The sequence below is a fragment of the Myotis brandtii genome, unplaced genomic scaffold, assembly GCF_000412655.1.
Source record: "Myotis brandtii unplaced genomic scaffold, ASM41265v1 scaffold3686, whole genome shotgun sequence".
Taxonomy (NCBI): domain Eukaryota; kingdom Metazoa; phylum Chordata; class Mammalia; order Chiroptera; family Vespertilionidae; genus Myotis; species Myotis brandtii.
The window spans coordinates 180,555-197,847 of NW_005364160.1; the positions used below are offsets into that span (position 1 = coordinate 180,555).

General features: G+C 40.4%; 1 protein-coding gene across 1 annotated transcript; it reads right to left on the reverse strand.

Annotated features, from left to right (window-relative positions):
- Positions 1 to 1,425: 1,425 nt before the first annotated feature.
- Positions 1,426 to 11,195, reverse strand: WFDC8 (WAP four-disulfide core domain 8). Its single transcript, XM_014544526.1, has 6 exons — positions 11,107 to 11,195; positions 8,437 to 8,546; positions 5,470 to 5,610; positions 4,112 to 4,279; positions 3,201 to 3,341; positions 1,426 to 1,565 (listed from the first exon to the last, which is right to left on the reverse strand). Exons 1-6 carry the CDS (start codon positions 11,193 to 11,195, stop codon positions 1,426 to 1,428), a joined length of 789 nt encoding a protein of 262 aa, XP_014400012.1.
- Positions 11,196 to 17,293: the final 6,098 nt, after the last annotated feature.

Below are 17,293 nucleotides of genomic sequence, written 5' to 3' on the forward strand. Positions count from 1 at the left end.
TCATTCCAGAATGTCTGAAAAAAAGAGATTCTGTGGAGCATGGATGCAGAAAAGAAGGTGTTACTCCTAAGAGAGAAAAAAATGAATTGTGGATACAGTCACTCAAGGTCATAAAATCGACCACTGAAAGCAACTGGCTTCACCCTCATTGTCACCAGGGGGGCACATACCAGAGAACATGGGACAAACCCCAGGCTACAGCCCTTGGCATTCTCACGTCTACTGGTGCTATGGTTCAACAGCCTTTAGGAGATGGGGGAGACCCAAAGACCACCACCATCATGGCTACTATGACAACAGCATGACTCTCAGATCAGCTAGAGCTTGGGTTAAACATGTTTGAAATGCAGCCTGTATTTGCTTCCTTGTGAATGGCTTGACACATGTGCAGAGATATCTTCAACATGTATAGGTGACCCTTCTTTTGAAAGGCAGTTAAGAGCCTCCTCATTAACTCTTTCTACTCATTAGTTTTCAAATCAGTTCACCATTTATACTAGAAGACACTGCAAGCTAGCTCAGCTAGCTTCTAATTGGGACACCACACCAAAACTACACATATAATTGAAAGAACCACATCTTCGTGGTTCTTCCACTGGGCGGGCTCAGTATGCTTCTTTGGATTGTATAGGTGTGATCTTGTTCAAGAAAAGCATGTAAACACAGGGCCAGCTTTTGTTAGTCTCCATTCCAGAAAATTGGTGGAACATTCCTGGGCTCTTGTATAGTTTAATGACTGGCTTTGCCACATCCTTGTACTTTCTTAGCCTGGCAGCAACTGCTTCAGGATTATCATCCTCCTGCTAGATGAATGGTTCACCAGTGATGTCATCAATCCCATGTACCAGTTCCTAGAGCATGAAGTGATTGAACATTGTCCCCCTAGTGCTCAGCTCTTAGAAGGAATTTCAGAGGGACAAAAGCAATAACTATCTGTATTAATAGCCTAGGAAGGGGGGAAGCAGGTGTAAAAAAAATTCTAATAAAAATAGCAGCAGCCAAATTCTTTCATTCCAGAATGTCTGAAAAGAAAAAATTCTATAAAGCATGGGGTCAGGGCACATATAAGAATCATGTACAGCCCCGACCGGTTTGGCTCAGTGGATGGAGTGTCGGCCTGCAGACTGAGAGGTCCTGGGTTCGATTCCAGTCAAGGGCATGTGCCTTGGTTGCAGGCACATCCCTGGTGGGAGGTGTGCAGGAGGTGGCTGGTCGATGTTTCTCTCTCATCGATGTTTCTGGCTCTGTATCCCTCTCCCCTCCTCTCTGTGAAAAATCAATAAAATATATTAAAAAAAAGAATCATGTACAACTTAGTGAAACAACAACCTGATGTTTCTCTCTCTCTCTCTCTCTCTCTCTCTCTCTCTCTCTTTAAAAATCAATAAATAAATTTGTAAAAAAGAAAATATTTTTACTTACTATCTAGGCTTGAGGTTCCAGGCACTTTAGTCCACAACGTGAGCAGCACTTCTCCCCCAACTGGCAATCCTCATCTCTCTGGCACTGGGGTTTATCAATCCTTAAACATACTGGGGGCTTCTGTGGGCAGGAACCTGTTTTGACTTTATGGGATACAACAAGATACTTAAACTTTAAATACTTGATCATAAAAAAATAAAAATATCACAGCTTTTATCTCTATTATTATAATACTAGAGGCCCAGTGCACGAAATTTGTACATGGGGGAGGGTTGTCCCTCAGCCCAGCCTGCAACGACACCAGTGTCCCTCACCCCGGCCTCCGGCCCAAGGCCCCTCCCCTCCTCTCCCTCCGCGTGGCCAGGGCACAGACGCTGGGCTCGCATTCCCGGGGTGTCGCCGCCAGCGCTCCTCCCTGGCCACTATGGGCGCTGCCATCTTTGTCTCGGATTGATGGTTAATTTACATATTACTCTTTTATTAGATAGAATCAGCATGTAACTACAGTGGGGCCTTGACTTACGAGTTTAATTCGTTCCGTGACGGAGCTCGTAACTCAAATTACTCGTATGTCAAATCAACAGTGAACGAGTGAGACACATGATGCTGGGCTGATGTTGTGGCATACACTGTGACGTTCGCTGCACCAACTAGCGGTGGGGTATCTGAAGCTGGCTCATAACCCGAATTTTAGCTTGCAACTCAAAGCAAAAAATCGGCCGAGAGACGGCTCGTATCTCGAAAAACTCGTTAGTCCGGACACTCGTAAGTCAAGGCCCCACTGTATAATATTTCACATTATCCTGGATTAACCATAATTATTGTGCTAATACTTATAAAATTGAAAAATCATAAAAAAAAATAAATACTTGATCATAGTTTGAGACAAATTTGGAGTCTCTTGGGAACCCTAAAAAGGATTTTCTTCTGATTAAGCCTTTTATCTTTCCCCCTAGCATAACAATAGAGTGAAGGAAGCAGAGTATCAACTTTCTATGGCTAATAATTTTGAGGGACATCAAAAAGTTTTGCCATCTCTTACTTATAAAATCTGATAGTATTTCTACCTGTCCCTAAAGAATTAATGGATTTGGGTTATCTGATTCCATAGTACCAGAGGTAGAAGGAGTATTAGAGATTATCAGAAGTTTCTTGTTTTATAAACTATAGAAATTGAGGACCATAGAGGGGGAAGTGAGTTGCCTAAGCCCACACAGAATAGTTGAAGTCAGTTGAAAAGACTTGACTCCTTCCATCATACCATGCTGTTCCTCAAAACACTGACAATCCCTGGGACAAGATCATACCATCTGAACAGTGGGGATGGCGGGGGGGCGGGGGGGGGGGGGAATGAACACTAGCCTTAGAGGCTGGAGAGTTTACTTCTAGCCCAACATATTTTGCTACCAATCTTTTCCCTAGCACACCTTACAGGGTGTGAATATGCTGTGCATGCTCTGAAGTTCTCTGCAGACTTACTAGGAATATACTCAATGGTTGTGATTTTTTGGTATGAATAAGTGCATCCTGTCACCTTGTAGGCTGTTGCAGAAAGAGATTCAGAGTAAATGAGTTTTCATGGGGAAAAATGGGGAGTGATAACACACATAATTGACTTTGAAGAACAGCACAATAGTCTCCTGAGATCAGGAGGGCAACAGGAGCGCATTGTTTGGGTATTAAAGGGGGAAAGGTTCTCAAGAGAACTCTAAGGTTAACCTAAGACACAGCACAGCATCCTCAGCTCATATACTTTGGGAGGCATACCCGGTACTCACCTACCCAGGCGATGGAACAAACAAAGCCACACATGGATTCACAACATTTTTCTTTCTCAGCGCAATCATTGTCACTCTTACACGAACCCGAACATTCCATACGGTTCTTGGAAGGAAAGAGTGGGCACTGTCCTTTCTTGACTAAAACAAGAGCAGATATGAGCTCCTTAAAACCCTATCCCATTGCCCCACCCTCAAGCAACTTCTCCTCTTCAAAACTAGTATTTCTGTGACTTGGTTCATTCTGCCTACGGCTAGTGGGCTGTGGAGGAATGAAATGCCTCACATTTTATGGGATGCAATAGACAAAGAGTTAGGACTGGTGTTTGAAGCCCCAAGATAAAGTCCCAGTCCTGCTTCAGTTTCTCCTATACCAGTAAAATAGAAGTGTTATGTGAGATCTACACAAATCAATGTAAGCCATTTTCGGGGATTTGGTTTTACTTTGAATGAGGAGTGACAGGATGAGTCACATTTTGAAAGGATCCGTTGTGGCTATTGTGTGGATAATAGATTGTAAAAGGGGAAGGATAGAAGCATGGGGACCTGTGAGTAGGCTGAAGCCATATCCAGGTGAGAAGATGACACCTCCTACCAGGGTAGCAGCTGTGGAGGTAGGAAGAAGCAGTCAACTCCGAGATCTATTTTCCTAACTAAACGGATGTTGATTGGAAAAGAAAGATATTATGGGTGATTTAGGAGTTTGGTGTTGTTGTTTTTTACAACTAAGATGGGGTGATCTATGGTTATGGCAGGTTTGAGATGGGAGAGTTAAGGTATTCAATTTTAGACAAGTTAAATGTGAGGCATTTATGAGATCCAGATAATCTCAAAGTCTAAGCCTTTAGCAGTGTGGGTTTTCTGTTTCTAGTTAGACTAGGCCCTCAGATTGCCAAGGATATTAGTCTTACCAGTTAACGAGCAAGCCTTCATGCAGTCTTCCTTGCTGAGGAAGTTGTTGGAATTTCCATCACAGCCTCCATATTTAAAAGGTTTGCATAAAAAATTTTTTAAATCATAATACCAGCGCCTTTCAAAATGCTTACAGTTTCCTTGATCTAATGATAGCATGCAGGGTTCTGAGGGCAAGAAGCAAAGAGGGAAAAACATAAAAGGTAGCAAAAGAGGGAAAGGGTCAGGCCCTCAGCATTTTTATAATTCATGGTGTTACCATTCACATCATAGAAAGAGCCATGGTCAATAAAACTTCTAGTCTTCGCTCTACTACAAATGCTCTGTAGTGAATAGCATCTCTGAGCATCTTTTCTACCTTGCAAAGGATATCATAAAGAGTACACGAGAATGCTTTGGAGCTGATATTTCCACTTCTCTGAGCTTTGGGAGGGCAAGACTCGTTCAGCAGCTATATCCAAAGTGCCTAAGACAGTGCCTGACACATAGGAGCATTAAAATACTGAGAAAGAAAGAAAAAAAAGCACCCGCTCATGACTGGAAACTTACCTGATGCTCACAACTAAGTCATGTTGTTTCTCTGTAGGACATAAACAATCTCACAGAACAGCCACATCAATCAAGGTCACTCTGAGACCAGTATAAATTGAACCAAAAAATAAAAATCACTGTGAAACCCACAAAATAACAAGCACCTTTGAGTGATTTATGCTTCTCTACTGACTACACTCTATCCTCATTCTAATCTAGCCTGTCCTCTCTGTAGATAAGATTCACCTAGGTACTCATAGAATTGCCCCACTTTCTGATAGCATCCAATCTAGAGCCAACCCCCACTTCCTTAGACTGTCCCTGAAATAACCCTATCAAAGCCTCAATCCCATAGTAGATTCTTTCTAACAGCTTCTTAGTGAGATGCCTCAGGTTGTCTGTGATGAACATTCTCCCTGACTGCAATGAGTAATAAACCCAACTTGTTTAATTACAGGTGTGTTTCTGGTGGACTTTGGGCAAAAGACATTGACAATAGATATTTGTTGAGTGGATTTATATAAAATGCAGAGTTCCCTATTATTAGATGCTCAATAGCTTGAGTTACCAGAAAACTTCCTTGGAAGCCCAAGAGTCCAACAACAACACCAGCGTCTGAGCTGACTGAGGTTTATATTTGGGATTGTGTGTCTCCTGACACACAGTGAGCATGCACTTGAAAGTTGGGAGTCTAATTAGAAAAGGGGCAAAACACGAACCCTGGCCTCTTTATCCTGCCATCCTAGGGAATGTTCAGCCAGTTCTGGACCAGTAAGAAGTAAGGTGCCTCAAATGGCACCTCTGCCTTCAGCCTGGAAGCCACTACCTTCGTATGGATCCATGCACTTCTTCCCACAGGCAAATTGGCAGCACTTCAAGTGTTCCTCACAGCCAAAATCCTCTGCACATGAGTTTTTAACTTTAGTCTGACACTTGAGTCTCTCTTTAGGGCACACTCCTGGTTTCTCTGCAAGAAAAGTATGTCTGAATTCACAAACAACTCTTGAGAGTTTCAGCTCTTCTGCCATAGCAAAGGTGAATAGTGAAACTATCTCAGTCCTATCCTCTGCCTTTAATCTTCAGTTCTTGCTGAGTGTATTTAGGGACTGGGTCTGCCTCTCACCACTCTCAGCCCATTGAGATAGATCTGAATTAGAAATGTGTGCCTGCGTAGAACTAAAGGGGAAGCTTCTTAGATTCCAGGGCAGGGGGTTAAATGGTAACCAAGATCCTTGCCTTAAATTCAGGAGCTCTCTCCTCTCAAAACTTAATATTTTAATGCTTAATTCCTGTCTCTAGTATCTTAGTTGACAAGGGGAATTAATTAGTGGGGAGTAGCAGAAATATGGAAATAGGAGTCAGGAGGCCTAATTTTAGCCCCTAACTCCCTGTTAGTTCAAGACCAACCTGAGTTTCACTATATGATTCACATTTCCTGTAAGGGGGAAGGAACTGTTGGAGTGGAAGAAGCACTGTAAGCAAGACAGATCTGGCTTGGGAGTTTGACTCAACACAACCAACTAAATAATCTTGGAGGAAATGTCTTCCTTCGTCTGTGTCGTAATTTCCCAATCTGCAAAATGAGAATTACAATCTCTACCTTATAGGCTGCTTAAAACAATGACGTGGGATGGTGCCAAAATGTACTTATCGTGCCTGGCACATGGTAAGCGCTTGGCACATATGGGTTTACTTCCTTTCTATTTAGGGCTAGATATGGCTTCCTTATTTCAGCTCTTGTATAAGGCAGAATTCCAAAGTTGCACCCTCAAGATTCCGATCCTCTAGTTATTGGATCAAACACCCATTTAGATACTGCAGTGAAGGGATTTTGTAAAGGGATCAAAGTCTCAAGTCAGTTGACCTTAAGATACATCGATTATTTAAGTGGGCCTGATTCAATTTCTTGAGTCCTTAAAAAGAAGAGGGGTTTCCCCCCCCATAATTAGTATAGAAGAAAAGGCCATAAAGATTCAAACTACAACACAAATCCATTATGCTGTTCATAGCTTTGAAGCTGGAGGAGGCTCCGTGCCAAGGAATGAGGGTGGACTCTAGAAGATGACAGCCAGTAAGGAAACCTCAGTTTGCAATGGCAAGAAAAGGATTCTGCTAACATCCAGCGATCTTGGGAGAGTCCCAGAAGACAACAGCAGCCTTGCTGACACCGTGATTTCAGCCTGGTCAGAACCTGAGCACAGGATCCTCCTTCCTCCTACAGGTAACTGGTTACGCAGCAACAATGCTTAATTTTGCTTCATGCTCATTACTTCTCCAGTGGAACCTGACCAGAGAGGCATGATCCTTTTAAACAATACTGAGCCTTGGAACTATAGATGTTGAGAATTACAAACACCATAATAATCATTAGCATCAACCTTCTAATTTCATAGGTTTAAAAACAATAAGGTCAGAGTAGATAACAGTGAATTAGGGGGAGGTCTGGGACTTCTAATCCATGGCTCACTCCAGAGGATCCCACATCTCCCCTAAGGACTGGCCACTGAGACTTATAATATTTCCAACTATATTTCTTACCTCTCAGTCCACCCTTAATATTCCTCCAAGGATAGCCTGAAGCTAAGAAGAGCATATGGTTCCCAACCTGCAGTGCACAACAAAATCATCTGTGCATCATCTAGCAAATATAGACCATGAACTGAATCAGAATGTCTAGAAAGTGAGGCCCAGGGACTCAGATTTTTCAAGTTGCTAGGTAATCCTGAAGCAGCCAGCTGGGCACCATGATGTAGGCTACTAATTGGGAACCAGTGTTCTAGGTTTGGGCACAGAGTTAAGCAAATCACACAGAACACCTCCAAAGAGGTAAAGATGCATAAAAACCTTGGGATTATGAACACAAACTTCCCCTCTCACTAGTGCTGACTCCAGCCAGTTCTTCCTGCTCCCTGTTTTGGGGGCTATTTAAACCTTTGTTGGGGTTTCAGTCATGGTAGCCTCTTACCCCACTTTCAGCTTGAACTCTCACTTAGAATCCTCCTTCCTCCGTCAGCCCTTCTCAGCCACTTACCTTGTGTGTACAGTTTCCATTGTGATACACACCCCAGGGGTTCCTCTGCTGTTACTGGGGATGGTCCCCAAAGTTCTGGTCTCAGCCCTCTCCTGTCATTACTTGACACGTACTTCCCAGATGACCACGTCCATTCCCGTGACAATCCCAACTGTGATTCCCAGACCTCTCCTCTCTTCCAGGCTAAGACACTTATATCCAACCACCTAGGGACAATGGCATTTGAGCCTCTCATAAGCACCTCTGTTGCAAGATGTTTAAAAAGAGCCAGTGTCTCCCGGTGCCAAAACCGTGCCTTTTGTCTGTTCCCATTTTGACATTTGGCAGCAATAGTCCCCATGAAATAAGCTCCTCCCTTTCCATCAGCCTAGCATCCTATCAGTCATGGACTTGGGTCGATTCAATCTCCTAACTCTCCAACCCCCTCCCTTCTCCCTCTTTACTATGACTTCCTCTGACCTTTCTTAACTATTCCAACAGCCTCCTCACTGGTCCTCTGCCCTCCGGCTCTTATCTAGTGACTGATAATTAATTTTTTAAAATTAAACTTGGAAAAAACACATATCGGGAAAAGTTAGGGAAATAATTTTCAAGGAGCAGGTGAGGGAAGGATCTGAAGGGCCCAAAGTGGGTGAGTAGGACTTGTTCTCTGAAACCACAGTGGAAGTGGCTTCATCCAACATAAGTCCTTGCCTCACGCCTAACCCTCAGTCCCTAAGAATGCCTGCTTAGGATGAGCAGCTACAGCTTTTCTGAACCCACGTCTGATTCTTTGGCGAGGCGCCGCAAATGTCAGCTCCAACGAGAGGGAGAGAAGCAGCAGGAGAGCTCTGCTCCTCCTGGAGACGGTGGCGGTGTGGCGAGGAAGGGGCCTGTGTGGGATGAGAAGAGGGGCAGGGGTTAGGCACAAACCAGAGAGAGACACAAAGCACATGCAGATGAACCTTAGAAATAATCCACCAATTCCCTTCGTTTACAGATTTAAAAACTGAGAATCATAATGGAGAAGGGGCTTGTCTCTGGTCACATGGCAAGTAGGACAGGACCTTCAGTCCCAGGACCCTCCCCATGGTCCCACACTCTTCCGTGGTACAGCATGTGATCTACCCAGACACTTGCCCATTGTCTCACTCTGGGTGAGAGGCCACATGTGAATGATCACAGTGATTCGTCTGGAGCAGTTGCAAGGCTAGTTTGCCCACAGTCACTCCTGGGGCAATCCCAGGCACTAAGGAGCACTTTTCTTTGTACCACTCATGACAAGAAACTGAGATTTTCAGGAGAGCCTGGGCATATGGCCCTCCATCTTAGGAGGAAAAATGATCCCAGATGACCTGGGGGTAACTAAAGGATCCCTTTTATTCCTTCTGGTGTTATCCAAGCCTGGGAACGTGTGATCTAGACAACCACATAAACAGATGATCTTTCCCCACTCACTCACATCTCCATTTTCTAGGTCTCTTCCTGGCCCTTAAGTATTTTTAAAATATTATGATGGGAAGAACTGCTAATGCCTTACTGTATTAGCTCTCTTGGAGTAAATGCATTTCAAAAATAGTGAGAGGGGCAAATGGAGGGAGGAAGAAGGAAGGGAAGGGGAGAGAGAGAGGGAGAGAGAGAGAGAGAGAGAGAGAGAGAGAGAGAGAAGAGAAGGGAAGGGAAGGGAAGAGGGAAGGGAAGGGAAGGGAAGGGAAGGGAAGGGAAGAGAATGAATGTGTCTTTATGCCATATATGCATCTGTATTATTGGTAGAACTTCAGACACTAAGAGAGGGATAGAATCTTTGCCAGATATCCTAATTGGCTGCCTAAGAATAAAGACCTGTGACAATGTTTTTGTTGTTATTTTTCAGAATTAGAACCTAGTATCCTTCCCAAAATTTTACAACAGTGCCTGGACTGCTCAGTAATGGGAATATGGCCCAAGACACAGTTGGTCCTGGCTTGGTCATTTATAGCTGTAGCTGTATCTTGGGTCCTAGTTTCCTCATCTAGAAAATGGAAGTAATATCACCTGCCTAGCAGCTCTGTTGTCGATGTGAAGAGTGGATGAGATAGTGTGAAGAGTATTCATGGATGGGTATGGTATGATCAAAACTTAGTTTAGACTTGGACCTGAGTTCACATCCTGAATCCCCCTCTTACTAGCTATGTAGTCTCAGCTCAGTCACTTATCCTCGCTGAGCCTCGTTTTTCACAAAGGGAATAGTAATAAAACCTACTTCATAGACATGAGAATTAATTGAACTATTGTGTAAAGCATGGTGTGGCTCAGTGGTCTCGGTTCGATTCCTGGTCAGGGCACATGCCCAGGTTTCAGGGGGCAGTCAATTCGTGATTCTCTCTCATCACTGAAGTCTCTATCTCTCTCTCCCTCTCCCTTCCTCTCACTGAAATTAATAAAAACATTTTAAAAAAGAAAATCACTTGTGATTTGTGATCAGTATTCTAACTACTAGGAAACAAATTCTTTTGTAAGTATAAGGTTTTCTATTGTATGCCTTTATAAAAATTAAAAGAGGCATTAATCAAGTTGATTAATATTTAAATTAGATATTTAAAATATTTTTTATTATAGAGCATTATGAGATTTTTGGCAACTTACTAGAAGTTCAAAGAACCAAGTGACATACCAATAATGAAATTTTATTCCCATGCACTTATATATCATTGAAATATACATTCATTACCTATAGAATTTTGTTTATCAATAAAATTTTGTGTATTTATTAATATTCAATGTATTTATTTATATATTCATTATTATTATGGTATTTAAATAACGAATGGAACAAAAAATAAAACCATAAGAAAAATATTTATTCCTAGAGTCTTATGGTCCCAGTAGATGTAAACATTAAAGTGTAACTTATATGCATGTTTTTGTTGCATAAAAGTATGAAAAGTCATGAAGAAAAAAGTTTTGAGCATAACATTATATTCCATTACATGAAAGGTCAAAGCAAGAGGAATGGAAATAGGAGTTCAAGGAGAAGAAAAAGTGTTTTAAAATTTCCAACTATTAAGGTGGTTTTTATCTATATGCATATATTTTTTATCAGTACAGAGGTCTTCATGTTGGCACTCATCATGCCATGAATTCACAGGGAGTGGGTTCCAGCCACTCAGGCTCCTTCCCATTGGTTCTCACAGTGTGTTTGTCTGAGTAGAGCCAGCTGGTGCTTCAGCTGAACGTAGGTATCTTTCTCTTTGGCTTCCTTTTTTCTTTTTCCTGATCATTTTTCTTCACACTCTACCTTTCCCCATGTGGCAGAGGTTGCTCTTTGCAATAAATCGAGGAGCATTTTGCAACTGACAGATCTACAGATGTCCAGGAGCTGGGAGAACAGTGTGAATTTCCAGGTTACAACCTTTGAAAACTACAGGTAAGGCCCCATCATGGTCCCCTATTGCTCCCCCACTGGGAACATACCCTGCCTCAAGGTCCTGTTTTGTTTCCATGCATGAAAGCTCCTTGTTCACATCTTCCTCATCCCAATAGCATGGTGGGTTCTGCTGCATGGCTACTCAACCACGAATGTGCCTTTAGCCTCAGCCATGAGGCAGGAGACCTTGAGGAGGATAATTAGCTCTGTATGTCTCTTTAATAAACCTTGTCTTAAACTCAGAGTAAGTAGCTGCCTCCTCCAAAGACATAACCTTCTAAATAACTCCTACTCAGTGATCTACATTCTGATACTGAGGAAGGGCAGTCTCTAAGTGCAGAGCACGGTATATCTCCATTGTGTGTTGTTTAAATGTCTTAAATCTTTCTAATTTTTGTTCTCTTTGACTTATGAATAATTGAGAAAAGTATATTGAGGGCTCTTCACACAGCCATGGATTTTTCAGTTTATGCCTGTAATTCCATTGATGTTTGCTTAGTACATCCTGATTCTATTGATTTAGGTAAATATGAATGAATTCCTGGCGGGTTGAATTTTTTATCATTATATAGTGACCAAATATACCAAGCACTGGGACAGCTAACATTGAAGGAAGGAGGAGATATCCTCTTAGAGGAGGCACTGCTCTGTAAGATTGGAAAAAGCACAGAATTGAGGCTTTTCCTCTTGGAGGGAAGGGAAGACGTGAAAGGGGTCTAGTCCCCAGCTTTATTGTGTACTCCCTGCAGAGTTGGTCTCTGTCTTGCTTTATATCAAGTACTACTGACCAGTAAAGGTGTCTCTCAGTCAAAACCAGTTCATAAAGGCTGGGAGAGGCAGCCACTTCTTCAAGTGTGCAGACAAGAAAGCAAACTTACAGGAACATGAAAAATCAAGAAAGCATGACACATCCAAAGGAAGAAAACAAATTTTCAGTAACCAACCTAAAAGAAATGGAGGTCTTTAAATTGGCTAACAAAAATGTCAAAATAATTATTTTTTAAAGCTCAGTTATAAAAGAACACAGATTCACAACCAAATGAAAAAACTTTTTAAACGACATATGAACAAAATGATACTGTCATCAAAGAAATAGAAATGATTAAAAAAGAACAAAACAAAAATACTGTAGGCGAAGAATACAATAAATAAACTGAAAAATTCACTAGAGGGGCTTCAAAAACAGACTTGGTCAAGCAGAAGAAAGATCAGTAGACTTAAAGACAGGTCATTTTAATTATCTGTAAAAACTGAATTTAACAGCACATTCAAAGGATTATACAACATGACTAAGTGAAGATCTTATATGCATACTAGAGGCCCGGTGCACAGATTGGTGCACCAGTGGAGTCCCTCGGCCTGGCCTGTGCCCTCTTGCAGTCTGGGACCCCTCGGGGGATGTTGGACTACCGGCTTTGGCCCGATCCCCGCAGGACAGGCCAAGGGACCCCGCCAGTGCATGAATCCATGCACCAGGCCTCTAGGATACATAGAAAACCTCAAAATTCAGTTAGGTTGCAAAATACAAAATCAACCAACAAAAAACCAATTCTGTTTTTATACACTAACAACAAACTATCAAAAAAAGAAATTAAGAAAACAAAATTATTTCTAATAGAATAAAAATTAATAAAATACTTAGAAATAAATTTAACCAAGGGAATGAAAGATTTGTACACTGAAAACTATAAAACAGTGATGAAAGAAATTAGCAAAGACACACAAAAAATGGAATGATACCTCACATTCATAGATTGGAAGAGTTAATATTGTTTATATATCTATGCTACTCAACATGATATAGATTCAATGAAATCTCTATCAAAATTCCAAAGACATTTCTCACAGAAATAGAAAAAAAAAAAAACACATAAAATTCATGTGGAGCCACATAAGACCCCAAATAGCCAAAGCAATTTTCAGCAAAAATAACAAACTAGAAGAACCACACTTTCTGATTTCAAAATATATTACAAAGCTATAATAATCAAAACAGTATGGTATTTTTTTAAAAACACAGTATGGTATTGACAAACACAAAACACATACACATACAGACCAATGGAACACAATAGAAAGCCCCAAATGAAATCCACACATTTATAGTAAATGATTTTTGACAAGGATGCCAAGTACACAGAAGGTGGAAAGTATAATCTCTTCAGTAAATGGCATTGGGAAAACTAGATATCCATGTTCAGAAGAATAAAATTGGGCCCTTATCTCACAATAAATGCAAAAATTAACTCTAAATCCCTTAAAGCCTTCAATGTAATACCTGAACCGTTAAAATTACTAGAAGAAAATATACAGGTAAATGCTTCTTGACATTGGTCTAGGCCAGTGGTTCTCAACCTGTGGGTTGCGACCCCTTTGGGGTTTGAACGACCCTTTCACAGGGGTCACCTAAGACCATCTGAAAACATATATAATTACATATTGTTTTTGTGATTAATTACTATGCTTTAATTATGTTCAATTTATAACAATGAAATTGGGGGTCACCACAACATGAGGACTGTATTAAAGGGTCAAGGCATTAGGAAGGTTGAGAACCACTGGTCTAGGCAATGATTTTTTTGGATATGACCCAAAAGCTCAGGCAACAAAAGCAAAAATAGACAGGATTGCAAACAAAAAAACCTTCTTCACAGAAAAGGAAACAAACAACCAGAGACAACCTACAGAATGAGATCAAATATTTATAAATTGCATATCTAATAAGGTGTGAATATCCAAAATATATAAGGAACTCAAACAATTCAATAGCAAGAAAACAAACTAATTAATAAGTGGGCAAAGCACTTAAATGGACACTTCTCAAAAGAAGACTTACAGCCCTGGCCAGATGGCTCAGTTGGTTGCAGCATCATCCCATACACCAGAAGGTTGCAGGTTTGATTTTGGTCAGGGCACATACTTAGCTCACAGGTTCAATCCCCAGTGTGGGCATGTATGGGAGACAGCCAATCAATGCTTTTCTCACATCAATGTTCTTCTCTCTCTCTCTCACTGTCAACATATTCTCAGGTGAGGGTTTGAAAAAAAGATGACATACACATGGCCAACAGGTACATGAAAAGGTGTTCAATATCACTAATAAAATACAAATCAAAACCACAATGATCTATCATCTCATACCTGTTAGAATGGTTATTACAAAAAAGATAAGAAATAGCAAGTGTTGGCAAGGAGACTCTGTACACTGTTAGTGGGGATAGAAATTGGTACAGCCTGTTTATGGAAAACAATCTGGAGTTCCCTCAAAAATTTAAAAATAGGCCTACCATTTGATCTGGCAATCCCACTTCTGGGTACATATAAAAAAATGAAATCAGTGTTTTGAAAAGATATCTTCACTCCCATTCATTGCAGCATTATTCACAATAGCCAACATAAGGAAACAACCTAAGTGTCCATCAATAGATGAATGGATAATGATTCTCTCTCATCATTGATGTTTCTATCTCTCTCTCCCTCTCTCCTCCTCTCTGAAATCAATAAAGAAATATATTTTAAAAATAAATAAAATCTCTGTAAACTACTATTTAAAAAAAATAAAATACAAATCAAAACCACAATGACCTATCATCTCATACCTGTTAGAATGGCTATTATAAAAAAAAAGATAAGAAATAGCAAGTGGCCCTGACTGGTTTGGCTCAGTGGATAGAGCGTTGGCCTGTGGACTGAAGGGTCCCAAGTTCGATTCCCGTCACGGGCACCAAAAAGAAAAAAGAAAAAAAAGAAATAGCAAGTGTTGGCAAGGAAACTCTGTACACTGTTAGTGGGGATAGAAATTGGTATAGCCTGTTTATGGAAAACAGTCTGGAGTTCCCTCAAAAATTTAAAAATAGGCCTACCATTTGATCTGGCAATCTCACCTCTGGGTACATACAAAAAAAAATTAAATCAGTGTTTTGAAAAGATATCTTCACTCCCATTCATTGTAGCATTATTCACAATAGCCACCATAAGGAAACAACCTAAGTGTCCATCAATAGATGAATGGATAAAGAAAATGTGATATAGATCACATTTATATATATCACGTATATATGAAATCCTAAAAAGTTGAAGCTGATACCAGAATGGTGGTTGCCAGAGACTGTGGGATGGGAGAAATGTGGAGATGCTGGTCAAAGTGTACAGCCTTCAGTTATAAGATGAATAAGTTCTGGGATCTAATTACAGCATGGTGACTGTGGTTAGCAATGCTGTATTATATACTGGAAATTTTTCAAGAAAGTAAAACTTAAATGTTCTCACCACAAAAGAAAGAGGTGACTATGGGAGGTGATGCATATGTTAATTAACTTGATTGCCATAATCATTTCACAATATATGCCTATATAAAATCATTATGATGTAGACCTTAAATATATACAATTTTTATTTATCAATAACACCTCATTAAAGCTGGGAAAATTTGTTAATTTTTTTAAAGTTCCACTGGGTATTCAGAACTAGACTAATAGTTTATTTTCTATCAGAACTTTGAAAATATATTTCTACTGTCATTAGGCTTCTGTTGCTACTCTAGTCAAATGTTTCTTTTTTTCTTTTCTTTATTTTATTTTTTTACATGCACTAAACATTAATATTTCAAGAAAAACTATTTTAAATATAATAATGTGACATTCAATAAACATTAATATTTCAAGAAACATGATTTAAAATATAATATTACAAGCAATAAACATTAATATTTCAAGAAAAATGATTTAAAATATAATATTACAAGCAATAAACATTAATATTTCAAGAAACATGATTTAAAATATAATATTACATCTAAATTTTTTTTCTGGCTCTAAATGGTTCTTTTTATTTGTTTTTTACTTCAGTTACATATTTTATTTCTAGGTGTTCTATCTGGCACTTTCTCAACATTCTGGTCATTTTTATATTCTCTTTAACTTTAGTCATGCTGTTATTGCCATCTTTTAATTCCTTTCCTTTCCATTTATTTCCTAGGCATTTTAATTTTGTGTTCTGTATGCAATAATCCCAGTATCTGAAGTCTTTGTGGGTCTCTACTGTTTCTCTTGACTTTTCTTCATCTTTTCTTGTTTTGTCAAGCTGTGTGTAAATTTTTCTCTGTGAACCCTCATATTTAATAGACTCTTATGTTTTTTGTTGATATTGATATTGAGAGAGGGAGAGAGAAACATCAATCACTTGGCTGTCCCCTGCATGCACCCCGACCAGGGATCAAACCACAACCTAGGTATGTGCCCTGACTAAGAATCAAACCCACCACCTTTCAGTGTATGGGAGGATGCTCCAACCAACTGAGCCACAACTGCCAGAGCTTTGGAAACTTTCCTGTATTTGAAGCATTTTCAAAACCAGTTTGTTAAACCAGTCACAAAAAAGCACCCTATGGTATCTGTTTTTTATAATATTCCACTTATTATGAGGTTCCTAGAGTAGTCAAATTCATAGAAACAGAAAACAGAACAGTGGTTTCTAGGGGCTGAGGAGAGGGAACTGGAGAGTTATTGATTAGTGGGTACTGAGTTTCAGTTTTGAAGATGAAAAGAGTTCTGCAGATGGATGGTGGTGAAGGTTGCACACCAATATGAATGTACGTAATGCCACTGAACTGTGTGCTTAAGAATAGCTAGGGTGGTTAACTTAATGTTGTGTGCATTTTACCACAATTAAAAATAACTGAAAAAGAAAACGGACTTTTTGTTTCTGCTCAGAGGTGTAGAGAGCTGAATAAAGTCCCAAACTTACATGGACCAAAAGCTGGACAACTTTTCTTGAGCTCACCAGAATGTTGAGGTCACAGGGCAAACAACCCTGCCAGAATCTAGGGGAAGAGAGGCACCTGCAAGGAGAGAGAAGCATGAGAAGTGATGACCAGCAGGGCGTGCAGCCAGGCACCAGTAGGTAGAGTTCAGTTAGGATGATTGGCAAATTGCTGGAACAAAAGAAAGTGAATTCCCCTGGGCTGCAAATACAGGCAGTCATACCCTCTTGTAGACTTTTTCTCCAGGAGCCCCACTGAGCACTTAGAGAGAAGATATTTAGAGATCTGAAAGTCTCCCTTGTGATGCAGACCTGGGGAGGGGAGAGTAGGCAGCAGCCACTATGGATGGGGCAAAAAATTCCAACTGGAAGCTTTCCTTTCTTTCCTACTGACAAAGCGTTAATCTTGGGAGAGAGGAGCGACACTGTTCAGAGTAGAAGAGAAATCTCGATGCAGCTGCGGGGAGGGCAGAA

Excerpts from the sequence above, each read along its gene's own strand:
- WFDC8 (XM_014544526.1), bottom strand. The coding sequence starts at position 11,195 with ATGCAGCAGAACCCACCATGCTATTGGGATGAGGAAGATGTGAACAAG. Across the intron at positions 3,342-4,111 it reads GAAGGCTTGCTCGTTAACTG|TCAAGAAAGGACAGTGCCCA; the intron begins GTAAGACTAATA and ends CTCTTGTTTTAG. Across the intron at positions 1,566-3,200 it reads TTGTTCCATCGCCTGGGTAG|TCAAAACAGGTTCCTGCCCA; the intron begins GTGAGTACCGGG and ends TATCCCATAAAG.